The following is a 14,689-nucleotide window of genomic DNA, read 5'->3' as shown; positions in this document are numbered from 1 at the left end:
CCAAAATATTTACTCAATCTAACGTTATTCTGACTACTCTCGAGCAGACCTTTCCAAAGTCCCATGCTGTCATTTTAATGGCATACCTACCCTTGACCAAAACTCATATGCAGAGCACCCTTTCCCAAGGGTATTTCCAAGCACTTTACTACCAGAGAAGCAAACAGTGTCCTCGCAAGGTAGGAACAGCGCTACGGAAACCCATCCTATCGGGAGAGGAATCTGAAGGTGTGAGGCCTCCGCTGTGCAACATCCAAGGATCAGACCTGAACACTACATCACACTGAAACTCTGGGAGTAATTAAGAAGCCTAGATGAACGGCTTAAGCTGAGCAGGGGCCAGGAGGCTGAAAGAAGACACCCTCGTGGAGCAGGCTGGGGTGTTTTAGTGGCTGCAATTCATCTAAAATTTGGGTTTAGATGTCATCTGGCCAAAAGCCACAGCTTGGGAAGCACGTCTGGTGGAGGATGTCGGTATACTCTGCGTGTTTCCTCACAAAGGCTTGGGATACCAGTTCTTATTTTTAGTACTATTTTCATTTCTTCATGTAATGAGTTCAGTGTTTCAGGCAGCCCTGGAGGAGCAGGAAGGACATGTCCCATAATAAAACTAATTAATTCATGTGGAATTTCTAGCCATTATTGTGAAAGTGGACAAATTCCTCACTCCTGAAAAGCTGCCAAAATGGCCATTAATCTGGCTGTGGTCACAAGCAGGATTCCTGTGGCCTCCTGCAACACCCGACCGGCCCCCGGGACAGAGACTGCAGAAACCAAAGTGGATGTTGTTATTTCCTCACACCGACTCCCACAGCCCGAGTTTTACTAAACAAGACAGTTGCCTCAGAGGGCTCCATGCCAAATTCCTCCCAGTGCCCCCAGAACGAGCATGCCCCAGTCATGTGCACAGAGGTCTACACCTCCAAAATCAGCACAAATCAGGCATTTCAGCATTATTCCGAGCTCTGCAGACCGACCGTTTCCATCTGTCCAGCCTTGGTGATGCCCTCAGTGACAGGTGCCCTGAAGGAAGCAAGGTACCAAATTTGTCCTGGAGGCATCAGAAGTTGTATTCCCACCACCCAGCTGGGCATGGTAGGAGGCTGAGCTCTTCAAGTCCCATCGGCAGGCAGTGGGAAGCTGGGCTCCTCCACAGAGAAATTCCAGGCAAGAATCTCATCAACCAAAATCCCGCAATAATGCACAAAAATTAATGGAATCTGTCTCTCTGCCTGTGAGCTGGGGGTGACAGGGTCTGCGGGGCTTGGCAGGAAAAAAAAAGCATGGAATAAACTTATTTTAGTCACTAAAATCAACAACAACAAAATTACTCAGAATACCCACAGGGAGATGACCTATTGTGTAAGAAGGCACCATTTTGCCATAGTCTCATTTTTCTCTCCCAATTCTGGACTGCTCTTTAAATTAAGTGATGGGTTAGAAGGTTATCCTCAAAATAGTACCTCTAGTGCTGTCCCACCATCCAGTCCCAGGAATGGCCGTATTCCCTGAAATCCAGACCTTCTGCCCCAAGTGTCCTGTGTAATGGACTATCTGTAGCAACCTGGCTTTCTAACAGTCTAAACAAAATCCTCCCCAAATCACCACTGCACAAGCCCTGGAGGCAGCACTGTTCACTATGGCCAAAGGAAAAGGTCCCCTGCCATGGCCACCTCATGGTAGGCTTTAGGCCTCCTCATTCCAGTTTCCATCATGGCGGATGATTTACCTGTCCATTCACACCACACTCAGATCAAGATGGTGTTGCAGCGAATTCCCTGCCATTACATCAATCCAGTTCATATAATGCTCAGAAGAATGGAAAGTGCCCTCTACACATCAGGGATCATATCAAACTCAAGGCCCTTGGTTAGTGGTGGGTACTGTGCTAGAAAAAGAATGGCTGTTGGAGCCCAGTAGTGAAGACAGGGAGAAGGTTCCACCACAGGAACGTTATCCTTGACCAGCTAGACTAAGAGGTGACTTGCCAGAGCCTGGGATGGGGCCTGCAGCAGTTCTTCCAACCTTGAGAAAGCAGTGGTAAGACTCGTTATGGTATTATCACTCAGCATTTCCCTTGCGCTGGTTCAGCTGCAAACCTAGAAGAGCAAACCAGCTATCGCATGGAGAGTAGATTGCAGTACCCCTGATAAGTGTCCCCAAGAAGCAAGACAATTCACCAGTGTACCTGGAATTGGCACTGCAGGTTGAGCAAGAAGGACCAGGAGAAACAGAAAACAGCCACGGAAAGCCCTGGGGCTGCTGGGTTAGCCTCACTGCAAACATGATGGCCATGGTGGCCAACCACCCCAACCCTACAACCCCCACACTGAACTCTCACGGTGGCCAGGACCCAGAAGACACAAACCAGGCACCTCGAGGAATCCCCAAACCAGGCACCGCACATTATCCACAGCCTCAGTAGCTCCACAGCCCTGCTGGGACTACGGGGCAGAGCCCCAGCACCAGCCCTGGGCTCCAATGGAGCAGGAGGGTGGTGAAGCCCCATGCCGGCCACCCCTTCTCCTCTTCCTCCTCATGCCATTCCTCTTCGCTTAACCTGAGTTCCTCTCCCCATTGCTGCTTGCTTTTGAAGTGCCAGATGAGACAGCACCAGATGGAGGCAAGCCGCTCGCCCGCTGAAAGCAATGGGAGACGAGTGTTTCCACATGGGCTGCGTGGGAGGGCTGCCATCGCGCCGCTCGCAAAACCTGCGTCTCCCCCGGCGCAGCTCGCAGCCCAACAGCGCGCTGAGTGCCACAGACAAAACCTCCTGGATTCAAACAGAAAATGACCCCTGAGCAACTTTGCAGATGTGAAAAAAGGTCAGATTCTGGCCATTTTCATCGCTTCTGCTCCTCTGCCTTCACTGGGGCCACTCAGGATCTGTCCTGCTGCCCCCAAGAGCAAAATTTGGGACTTCTAAAACACAGGACACTCCCTACCCTACCGGAGACAGGCCACACTGGCAGACACACACCTGAACTTTGGAGATACCAAAAATGTCTTGCAGGACACCCCAAAAGCACAAAACTGCCTTCAACAACACACTGCACCCACCAGTCCCCCCAGGCTGAACAGCAAGCACGCCTGGGATGTGGACATTATGTGCCCACCCTTTTCTAGTTTTAAAACAGCAAGAGGAAAATGTGGGAAGGGTATCAGACAACCTCCTCACCTAGCCAAGAGAAGTCCATTAGCATGGTTTGGATCTTCTGCAATTAGCCAGAAGAGCTGAGAACAGACTGCCCTAGCCGAAATCTGAAAAGCAAGATCTCACAGGGGAATCTTGCTGTGGTCTCGAGCAGAAATACTGGGCAAGGCTTCATGAATTTTCCTGACATTACAGGACTCCAGGACTCTCCCGTAGACAATGCCACGCGAGTGACTCCAACAGCATGTGACTGTTGCACGTATCCTGCATCACCTGGCTACAAGGACAAGCTGCGAGGAGGCACAAAAACTCCTCTCTAATCTCACCTCCAGTCAGTAAGGTCTTGGAGATGTTATTAATTTCAAGGGCAGAGCATTAGAAATCCCCTCATCCCACCTGAGTTGTTTTATCTGCAGAAAATTGTAAGGAAAAGCAGGGATTTCAACACGGTCCAATTCCCACCAGCGCTTTGTGTCACTCTCAATTACAGTCCAGAATGAAATACCAAGAAATCGTTCCTCGCGGCCGGCAGAATTAATGGGATCTTTGACTACAGAGAGCACCAGGCAGTGAACTTGTTCCCTTACCAGCCAAGAGGCACAGTGCAGCTTTCTTCAGAATAAAAGCTGCAATGTCAAAGGATAGTTTAAGGCTTATAAAAGTGACCTGATGTTTCCCAGTATTCCAGTCCGTTAAAAAGGCACGTGATTGCTGACCCTTTCCTTTCTAAAACCATTTCTTTCTACCATAAGCTGATGCAGCAAGAGACTTTATCTTCCCACTGGTATCTAGCTGAGTTATGTGTGGGGCAAAACGCTGAAGAGAAGACAATCGATAATGCAGTTACAACAAGCTGTCAAATGCGGGGCTGCAGCAAAGCTCTGATAACTGTGCACTAATCCCTTTCTCTTAAGCCTTCGCCCAGGATAACCACCACATCACATTTGCTTGTAATTAGATGTCAACTCACATGTTTAATGAGGTCACACTTGGCCAGTTCATGAATGAGAAACACCTCCTAGCTTGCTGGCAGTGACTGCTGAAGGTGGGCAAGGATGTTTCAGTCAGAAACTCAGTCTGCTGAAGGTAGTTTGTCTTTCTGGAAACAGTAATAAGACTGAATCTGCAATCTGCTAAGGTGGCAGAAAACCTGTCCTTCAAGAAAAGTGAAGATTTGGTTGAGTTAACTCCCCATTATAGCTCACCCGAGGTCCAGATAGGGACCAGGACCTGTATGATGGACCACGAGGATGTGCACGAGGACAGGGAGGGAAGGGGGCACAACTGCCACAAGATGAGCTCAGCAGAGATGAAAGGCAGCACAACATGTCAGGACCCCCAGCAAGGATTTTTCCTTCTCTCCTGAGTCCACACCAGGAGCACGCACCATGGTTAGCCTCCAAATCCCATAGGACACTCGGCACCTACGAAGCAGCGTGTTGTTGCATGGCACACAGCAAAGGGACACATTACACAGCTCCCTCCCCCCAGCAGACATGGGACACTAACGCAGCTTTCTCCACAAGGCTAATGCCATCTGGTAAAGCCGCGCTCTTCCACTGAGGACAAACCTGCCTCTTCTGGCAGATGCAAATGGTGAGCAAGGACGTGTTGGAAAGCCAAGCCCAACGCATTCGATACGCGCTGCTAAATGACACCCTCAAAAGTGGTCACACATGCACTGATTTAGGCAGCACCTCCCCAAGGAAGAGCCAGGGGTGAAGATGGGGGGAAGCGATAATGGAAGCGCACACAATGACAATGGGTTTGCATCCACTAAGCCGCCACTGGACCAAAGTATTTCACCCTGATTCAGGGAAAGAAACCAGGAATTCTTAGACCTGGAAGCTCAGTACACCACCAAGCTCAGCCCTCCCCCTGTAACAGAAATGCCTTAAAAGCAACTTTACATTTTACTTTGGCCTTCCTCTTACCCTGCCTGCCTAAAGCAAAAGACCTTCCCCGAAGGAATCAGAGCCCCAGCAGGGAAGGCAGCTGCGACCATGCTCAGAAAGCTGGAATTGCCCAATCCAAGCAGAAACACAAAAAAATCCACCAGGGAAACTGCTGTTCCTCCCAGGTCCCTAGCGTTGAACACGCGACCAGGAAAAACAGGTACAGGAGTACTGCTGCCCACTGGGATGAAACACTGTCTTCGCAAATGCAGTCGTGTTTGTGGGTAACAGCAACAGCCGCTCACCGGGCAGACAAATTAGCCCCAGCTAACATTGCAGCCAGGTCTAGTATGAAGCCGTACACAAACACACCTCTCGCATTCCAGTTTTCACTGTTTTGCCTCCTGAATTGTTTATCTCGGCTCAATTCCTGGATGTGGATAAAACAAACGACATGGACTTTCTCACAGACGGGGCTTCTTGCTGTTCCCTTGACAAATACCATGCTCAGCGAGTATGAGCCTGAAACCCAGAGGAAAGGAAACAACTGCAAAGGGCAAGAAGGAAACAGATCATTTGCCAAGGGACAGCATGAAAACACATTTCTCCTCTGGGCCAGAGCCTTGAAATCTTCCCAGGCTTCCCCTTCCCTCCAAGCCACCGTTTTCACACCACCATCACCCTCCCCTGCAGCAAACTCAAGTGGGACTGGGGCAGGGGGTAGGGTTATTTTCAAGCAGCTGCTCCACAAGGTGTTATTTCTTGTCTTAACACTTAAAGATGACAGCCAGCCCACGGCCTGACCAGGTTAGCTCTTGACCAGACACAGCTGCCATGAAGGACCTTGAAGACCTGGTCCACCTACAGGTAAAGCCCCAGGGGCAGCAAGGAGAGATGAGCTGTGTGGGTGGGTTTTTTTTTCATTCATATGTCATCCTTAGAGCTGTTATTAATTCCTGTCACTTTTAAGAATTTCTTCCACCGCAAGGAGCTCTGCAGACATTCAGCTTAGCCTGGGCAGAGCTGCCGTAGTGGCTGTGGACATATTAACACACTCCTGTGGATTTTGGTTCTTGCGGTTGGCTTCTCTGGTGTCTAGTAATGCCCAAGGTTGCATAAGCCAGGCTGAACGCCTGGTTGCAGCACTCGTAACTAATCTCCCTCTTGCTCATGTGCGTCTGCCTCAAAAGGCGTCTAACACGGGACAAGGGGGACACTCATAGCCTGGCTCTCCTCTAACCCTCACCCACTTTTTAGCAACAGATTGCCTTCAGGACCTGCGCTGCTGTGCTAGATCTGGCCAACTTGACTGACGGGGTCAGAAGCTGTGGGGGCGGAAGGACTGATACACACGGGCACATGCAGATCACGACGGACGCTTCATTTCCTTATAAAAGCAGGAGAAAAGCAGAAGTCTTCCTGGCAATTCAGTGGACGTGAAAAATGCACTCATAGCATTACTGGCATGGTTTTCAAGTTGCTGTTAAAATTCCACTTATATTATACTACCTCCAACCTCAGAGTCTTCTGTGTTTTGGAGCAATACATTAAATTGTCTTTTAGCAGTTGCCTGCCAAGGGGAAATGGAGGTTTTGACATTTGACCCATAAGGAAGGATGTGTGGCATTTGGGGCTACCCAAATAAGGATTTTAGTTGGATGCTAAAACGAGCTGCATTTTTAACAGTTAACTATTTTGACGCTGTTTTTGCATCATGGGAGTTCAAAGTGGAGTCCCTGACCAGGTGAATGAGGCAACCCCAGCCCTGCAAGTTCAAGTTTGCCTGGGGCTGCATTCTTTGCACAGCTCTCTCTCCATTTGGAAAGGTTACTTTGCACTGGCATGGACTAAAAAAAAAAACACATTAGTTTTAATAAAGAAGTGAGATTCCAAAGCAAGACTCAATAGCCAGCAGTGGGTTCTGAAGCAGATCCCGCTGAATTAGTACAAATATCCCAACAACAAAATAAAACAATCCTACAAACCCAACTGAACTGCACTGGCAAAGGGAAAAAAAATCCCTTAACTGGTCAGCTTTGAACAGTAGCTCAAGAACCCTTTTTTCAGAGTAGAACAAGTTTTATTCCTAGGACCTTTTCTCCATTAGGAGAAAAAAAAAAGATGTTCTTCAGCTATTCTCATAACTCAGGCAAGACAATTTAGGACACTTGCTGACATCGCTAAGATCTGCCCCGCTCCACCTCCTAGCACAAGTTCCCACCATGGAGCAGCACTGGCACCCTGCTGCACCTTGAGCCAGTTCAGGTCATTGATCTGACAGAAAACCATTGACTTGTTTCCTGGGGCTGGGTTTTCTGCAGGATTAGCTCCTGAACCAGCCTACTTTGACGCAAGGTGAGAGCTAACCCCAGCAGAAGGAGGGAGGGGAGAGGGGCATGGCAGCTGAGAGCTGGACAAGACCACGCAAGCCCCTGATCGCAGGTCACGATGGCCAAAGTAGAAGGCAGCATCCCCCCCCTCCAGCTGAAACGGGAAAAGTTAAGAGATCCCAATGCCACCTAAACCACCTCTCAAAACACATTGTGTCTCCATGACCCATTTGTTCCTGGGCCACCCTAGACCTGCTTGGAGAGAAGATGGCTCTCAGGGACTGGGACATTATCTGCCAGGACACAGCCTGCTAACACGACGTACAGACAGTCCTCACTCTGCTCCCTGTGTGCTGGCGGATTTCGGGCACACCATTTAGTCCATCTGCAAAACAACATGCCAACCTCACTGAGGTGCCGAAGGAATAAACACACGCTCAAGACTGGCATGAACTCCCGGCGAGCTTCACGCGCACAGTTAACAGCCCTCCGTCCCCAGTTCAGGTGGTTCCAGTCAGCAGTACGTAAAGTTTGTTACAGGATGACCTGAAATAAACTGTAAAACAGTGTGGTCCAGCGGCATCAAAACTATTTCAGAGGCACTGATCCCTGGAGGTGCTGAGCCTGTCTCGCTCCCACCATCGGTGGGAGTTCACGCACTTGCCTCCCCCGGAGGAAAGGGGGGGGGTGTAGAAGTTCTCAGCCTGATTTCCACAGACTGCTGCTATTTTGTTCCAACATTCCCAACATCTTCAAAATACCCAAAGCCTCTTGTGCAATGAGCAACATCCTCTGCTTCCTAGCTACATGGTGGTTTATGTTACTTTCCGCCTACAACCATTTCAGGATTGGCTTTACAGACCTAAGTGGAAGACTAAACAATGCTGGAGCCACAGCAGGAGAATTTGCAGAGTTTTATTCCCTGTTTCATTTGGGCAATCGTTCTGCCTCTCATCAGGGACAAAAAAAAAAACAACTTGCCAACCTCTTAATTTAGGAATAGCACGAGCTCTGCATTCCAGCCCTGAATCAGCCAAAGAAGCCTTTTCAAGCTGGAAAGGGGAAAAAGGGCAAATACCTTTAAGCACATTTGAAAAAAAAAAAAAAAAAAGCCTCAACACCTGCTTTCTGCAAGCAAAAACCTGCTCTCGGGGCACTCTTGAAACGAGCTTGACATCAGCATTTGAAAGGGAATTCCACTCCCTGCTCTTCGGGTGCCAGACTCCTTTCCCTGTCACTGCTTTAAACGAACAGCAAACTCTCTCCCTCGTATATGTTTTGCAGGCACGCTGCAGAGCGAAGCCACGATGTGAGTCTGAACAGAAGAGTATCAAGTGAAGCTGGCAGATTTGGTCTTGTTTTTGTTGTGGGTTTGAGTGTTGGGTTTTTTTTTTTTTTCATTTTTTTTTCTAATGGCTACAACAACCTGTTAAAAGTTTTGTAATCTGAAGAGAGCAAACCCTTTTCTGGATGTCCAAGCTCCTCTGCCAAGACATGCTCAATTGTGAATATTCCAACTGCATGTTTCACATCACGCTGGTTAAGGATGTGCCAGTATTTTTATTATTCACCCCCTATGGACATTACAGAGCACCACATACATGAAAGTGTTTTTAAACTGTGCTATTTACATGTGTGTGTATTACACATAGAGATACGGTCAAATAAATCACATGCATTATAAAGGAATAAGGACAATAAAATCAAGCAAAATACCCAGTGAAGGAATATAAAAATTCTGAAATAAAGTCCATAAAAGAAAAAAAAAAAGCCACATTAATTCAGAAAATCACCTCTCAACCCATCACTGCAATGCCTTCTTTCTCCCCCCACAATTTCTTGTAAAAGCTTAAGCCTGGAAGTCAGCCCCAGATTCCTTAAATCTCAATGCCCTTGGTTTCTTCTGGAGAGTGTAAAATTCACTCCCTTGACACTCATACTCTGTAGTCAAGCAAGATTTCACATCAACGTGTTCTCCAGACACCCGGCTCTCTACAGCCCTTCACAGCTGAGCAAAGGAGGGGGAGACAGGAGGGGGGGACAAGAGGGGGGACAGGACTGGGAACAGGACTGGGGACAGGAGTAGGCACTACAGCAGTCACAGCCTGGCTGCACGGAAGCAGCAGCTTGCAACGTGCAGAAGTTTTCCCTGCTGCTGGTTTTTCTTCATCCCCCTCTCTCCATCTCTCCCCCTTCAAGCGGAGCAGCATGCGCAGGTCCCCGGCTGCGCTCCCATCTTCCCAGGGAATGAAATCAAGAGGTACAGCCCGGGTCAGAGCATTTTTAAATAAAGCCTCAACAAGAGGGAAGGGAGGGAATTTAAAGTCGTGCTGATGAACTAGTTATGCAAACAGGGTCAGAAACCCAGTCTCAGCCAGGGGAGCAAAACCAGCAAGGAGGCAGAAGTCAAGGAGGGGCGATTTCAAAGGAGAAAGTGCTGGTTTCTACTCCCAGACCCGATTCAGCAATTTTCAACATCCTATGGAGAAGGAAAGAGCTTGCGGTTGATCGCAAGGGAGAGGAGGCATTAATAAAACCAAGCTCTGCTGTATCGGCATCCCCAGGAGCGCTCCCTCCCACAGCAATCACAGCAACAGGTCAAGAGCCTGTCGGCATCCTCATCCTTGGGGCTGTGCCCTCGGGGGACGCTCCTCTTCCCCCTGGTACCCAGTGCCTGGACCAGGGGGGCCAGTGGGGGTTAGGATCCCCACGGCAGCAGCCACCCCAGCTCCCAGGTGGGCTCTGCTGAGAAGGTGGCCATAGGGAACGGAGTCCACACCTAGCAGGGCCCCCGCCACCCCCTTCCCTCCAGGCAGCACATGGTCCTCCCGCACCACCTCCCCCCGGATCTTTGGGGCATCTGTCACCCTCCAGGGTGCTTTTACTCCCCCATCAACCCAAAATCTGCAGTTCCGCCTCCCTCTGCTCCCCGAAGGACTCCCCCCTCAGCTGCATCTCCCCAAACTTCAACCATGAGTTTTCTTCTCTAGAAGACACGTACCTCCACCCTGCCACCGGGGCAGTCTCCACGCACCTCCCCCCCCATTGCACCCCGACCCTGGGTGCGAAGGAAACCTCCCTCTCTAACCCCCGGGGCAGCTGCACCCCCAAATACCCCTTTTTCCCCACAGCCCCAGGGATGCACTCACGCTCCTTCCCCGCCTCCAGCGCCCCTCTCATTCCTGCCCGCTTTGTCCCTCCCTGGACCTTCTCTCTCCTTACCCGCATGGATCCCCCTTCCCCGCCCTCCCGAGGGGTCCCTCTGCCCCGGGAGGATCCCCTCTGGGCCACCCTTTAAGATCCCTTTGTCCCCTGGACGTGCTGATGCCCCGGCTGCGCCGTCGCTGCCCCCAAGCCTGTCCGGTGCACGGTATCCAGCGCCTGGTGCTCGGTCCCCGGTGCCCAGTACCCCACTCCCGCTGCACGGGGCACGATGCACGGTCCCCAGTGCTCGGTCCCCTGTCTCCAGTGCCCGGTACCCCAAGACGGGTACGCAGGGCACAATTCACGGTCCTCAGTGCTCGGTGCCCGGTACCCGACTCCCGGTGCTCAGAGCACAAGGCACGGTCCCCTATGCCCGGTGCTCGGTACCCCACTCCCGGTGCTCAGAGCGCAATGCACGGTCCCCTGTCCCCAGTGCCGGTACCCCATGTCCGGTGCACGGAGCACACACAATGCACAGTCCTCAGTGTTCAGTCCCCTGTCCCCGATGCCCGGTACCCCACGCCCGGTGCTCAGGGCACAATGCACGGTCCCCAGTACTCGGTCCCCGGTACCCCACTCCCGGTGCTTAAGGCACAATGAACGGTCCCCAGTGCTCGGTCCCCTTGTCCCCAGTGCCCGGTACCCCACTCCCGGTGCATGGGGCACAATGCATGGTCCCCAGTGCTCGGTCCCCGGTGCCCGGTACCCCACACCCGCTGCGCGGTGCACAACGCACGGTCCCCAGCGCTCGCCGCCCGCTGCACAGCGCACGGCGCCCCGTCCCCCAGCACCAGGTCGCCGCCGCCCGGGTCCCCAGCACGCCGGTGCGCGGTTCCCCCCCACCTCCCCCCACCACCCCTTTCCCCCGGTGCACCGCGCCTGACCCCCGCGGTGGCCGGGGCGGGCTGCGCGGTGCCGGGGCGCTGCTCACCTGCGGGGCGCTCGGCGCTGGCGCCGTACTCGGCCGTGTCGCGGCGGCGGGCGCAGGTGCCCTGTCCCTGCACCAGGGCTTGGAGGGGCAGCTCGGCGCCGGGGTCGGGGTAGCAGCGCAAACCGGCGGCGCAGCGCGGCGTGTAGACGCCGCACGCCTCGGCCTCCAGGCGGGCGCACACCGGGCAGCAGCCGCAGCCCGGTTCCCGCACCAGCTCGGGGCAGGGCGGGCGGGCGGCCGGGGGGCAGGCGGCCAGGCGCTCCGCCGTGCAGGGCGGGCAGCGGAACAGCACCTCGGGCAGCGCCGGCCCCGCCAGCGCCAGCGCCGCCGCCGCCGCCGCCACCAGCAGCCGCGGCCAGGCGGACCGCGCCGCGCCGCCGCGACCGACCCCGCCGAGCGCCATGGCGGGACTGACGGGGGCGGCGGGGCCGGCAGGTGGACACGCCGCTCGGCCTCCCCCCCACCCCCCCCCTCCCCCGGCGGCGCGGAGCGGCGCGGAACGGCGCGGAACGGCGCGGAGCGGAGCGGGGCCGGGCGCCACGAGGCGCCGCCGGGTCCTAGAGCCGCCCCCCCACACACCCCCCACCTCACCCCACCCCGCGGGGGTCGGGGCTGCCCCGAAGGGGAGAGAAGGTCAGCGCCGGAGGGGGTCGAGGGAGGCCCCGGAGGAGGTTGGGGGTGTCCCGCTGGGGAAGCGGGGGGTCTGACCGACACAGGGCGGGGTCGGCCGCGATGGGAGTCAGGGTCTGCCCCACGGGGGGTGGGGGGCAGCCCCCCGAGGCGTACCCGCTGGGTACAGCGGAGGGAGTTGGGGTCTGCCCCACAGAAACACCTGGTACAGGGAGGGATGGAGATCCTACCCCACAGGAGGGTTGGGGGCCCGCCCCACAGAGACAGCCAGTGCTGGGGGGGAACTGGGTGACCTCCACACCCCCAGTGAGACCCGAGAAGGGGTCTGGGGGGCAGACGGGGGTCCACCCTCACCCCTCTGCCCCAGAGGTTCCAGGCCAGGCACCAGCAACCAAATTTCACCCACCAGGAGGATGGGGGCAAAACCTGGGCTCCGGGACAGTCCCACCATCTAGCCCCCCCGCAAACGCTGGGCCTGGGAGGCACCCTGCCTCCATGGGGACAGGACCCCGAGGTCAGGTGAGACCTCCTGGAGAAGCACAGCTCCATGCCCATAGGGCTGCCCCCATCTCCAGCCTGGCTCCCCAGAGGGCATTTACACCCCCAGACCAAAGCTGCCCGCAACGGGCTCAGCACCTCCCCGTGAAGGTGCCTGAAAGCCAGGGTACAACCCGGGGTGCAGAAGCAGAGCTCTCCAGGCTCAGGGTTTTGGTGTGAAAACACCATTTCAAACCCTATCACACTCCTTTCCCTACTGCACAACTGTCCCAGACTACCCAGAGGAAAATTAAGTGTAGGGGGTATTACATAGAGGTGACTGTTTTTTTATTAGTAAAATATAATAACAACAAAACCAAGGGAGTGCAACCAAGCTAATGAAGCTGGAAAACTTCATTAATATTATGGGGTTATATGGTTAAAGCCAGGCACTGAGGCAGCCAGACTTCCCTCAGCGGAGGGAATGTCAGCTTTGGGGCAGTTAAAGTTAACATTTGCTGCTGCAGTTTTTTGTTGTTTTGGTTTTGGTTTTTGTTGTTGTTGTTTTTTTTTTTAAATTAAGAAAAATGTTAAATGCTGCTGTTGATGACTCGTGCGGCACAACTTTCAGCACGGGATTACTCATGGCCCGGGAGTTATACAACAACATGTTTGTTTGTGGGATCGACGAGCGCAGGGTGGGACGATGGTCTGCAGCGCTCAGCACGCTCTGTGAAATCCCTGCAATATGTCCTGGGACCAAGCAAACGGTCCCACCCCGGTTTTCCAGGGTCTTCCTAAGCAATAACTTGGGTTTTACAAGAGTTTAATCAAGCATGGCCTCTTTCTCTGGCTGCCCATCACGCTGCAGATACCTCGTGGTAGAAGAGCTGCCTATTTGCTTTACTTTGTAAAATGTACTATTGCTTATTTGCACCTCGCCCAGGCTCGGCGGTGATTTTTAAGCATCCCCGTTTCACTTCTGGAGGAATCCAGTTAGTTTTGGGGTCCCTGTGGCAGCAGCACTCATTGCTGCTTGCAGCACTCATTGCTCTGAGGGTAGGGGACTCGGAAACTCCAAGCCAACAGAAACGTTCCCCTGAAATTAGAAGCAAATCACAAAGACATTTTTATTCCACTTCACTTTACAAAATCCCCTTTTGAATTACAGAACGTGAATTTTAGCCTGACTCAAGGAAATCTCTTCAAGAATACCAAATGAATAAATAAATATACACATATTAAAAAATCCCAGCACAGACTTTGCATTCGTTACTCCCACAAATCTCAAAGTGGGAAAATGGGATGCGCAGCCCTGCTCACAGGCAGCCCCTCAAAAGCCTCCCTTTAAAACAGATTTGCCGGCAGATGTTCAATAGAAAATGGAGTGAATTATTTTCACCGCACTCTCACGACTTCTTGGGGATGGGGGAAAGGAGACTCTCGGTACCTTTTTTATGATCTGCCATTGACTTCACTAATGACTCACATTTGGTTCCAATGAGATATTTTCATATGACTAATGAATCTATATTTGGAGGCGTAAGAGGGTTTGGCTAATTATCTGTTGCAGTCAGTTAAATATTCCAACTATTCAAAGTAGGTTTTCTTCCAGTGGCAAATGTTATGCCCCCGCGGTCTGTCTTCTCCCGGTGCTTTAAAAGCAGCCCAGCACTTTGACTCGTACCAAGCCGACATCTGGGTTTCTGCGTGTGTAAGCACGAGAGCTGGCCTGAACTTAATTATACAGCGAACCAATCCTGCATTTTTTAGGTGGCCAATAGGTCATTCCCCAAGGGACGATTTAAACCCGATTTTTCAACACGCACTTGATGCTCGCAGCGGCCCGTTTTGCTGGGGGCATTTACTGGGGTGCCATTAATAACTCCTGGCAGGGGCAAATTCCTTATGAGCACCGTTGTGTAGGCTGCCTGCGCGCAAATCATTTTTCCACAGGGAGGGCTCGAAATCTGGTGAGAGAAGGGAAGGGAGAGAGGAGGGGGAGGGAAGGGGCTCCTTCGGCTCAGCTGCCTGAATTGCAGGAGGACGTTAAACATAACGATCCTGG

The 14,689-nt window shown here is 52.7% G+C and overlaps 1 protein-coding gene across 1 annotated transcript in view; it reads right to left on the bottom strand.

The window, feature by feature from the left end:
- IGFBP2 (insulin like growth factor binding protein 2) overlaps positions 1 to 11,917 on the bottom strand; it is a gene marked incomplete at its 5' end in the record, with an annotated part of 64,149 nt that extends 52,232 nt beyond the window's left edge. The window contains one exon of the mRNA XM_082484357.1: positions 11,515 to 11,917. Within this exon, the coding sequence (XP_082340483.1) occupies positions 11,515 to 11,917 (403 nt within the window). The remainder of the gene's footprint in view (positions 1 to 11,514) is intronic.
- Between the last annotated feature and the right edge of the window lie 2,772 nt (positions 11,918 to 14,689).

Source organism: Vanellus vanellus, assembly GCF_965231255.1.
Source record: "Vanellus vanellus genome assembly, chromosome: 5".
Taxonomy (NCBI): domain Eukaryota; kingdom Metazoa; phylum Chordata; class Aves; order Charadriiformes; family Charadriidae; genus Vanellus; species Vanellus vanellus.
Note: the sequence above shows the minus strand (reverse complement) of the source record. Positions and strands in the feature narration are given on the sequence as shown.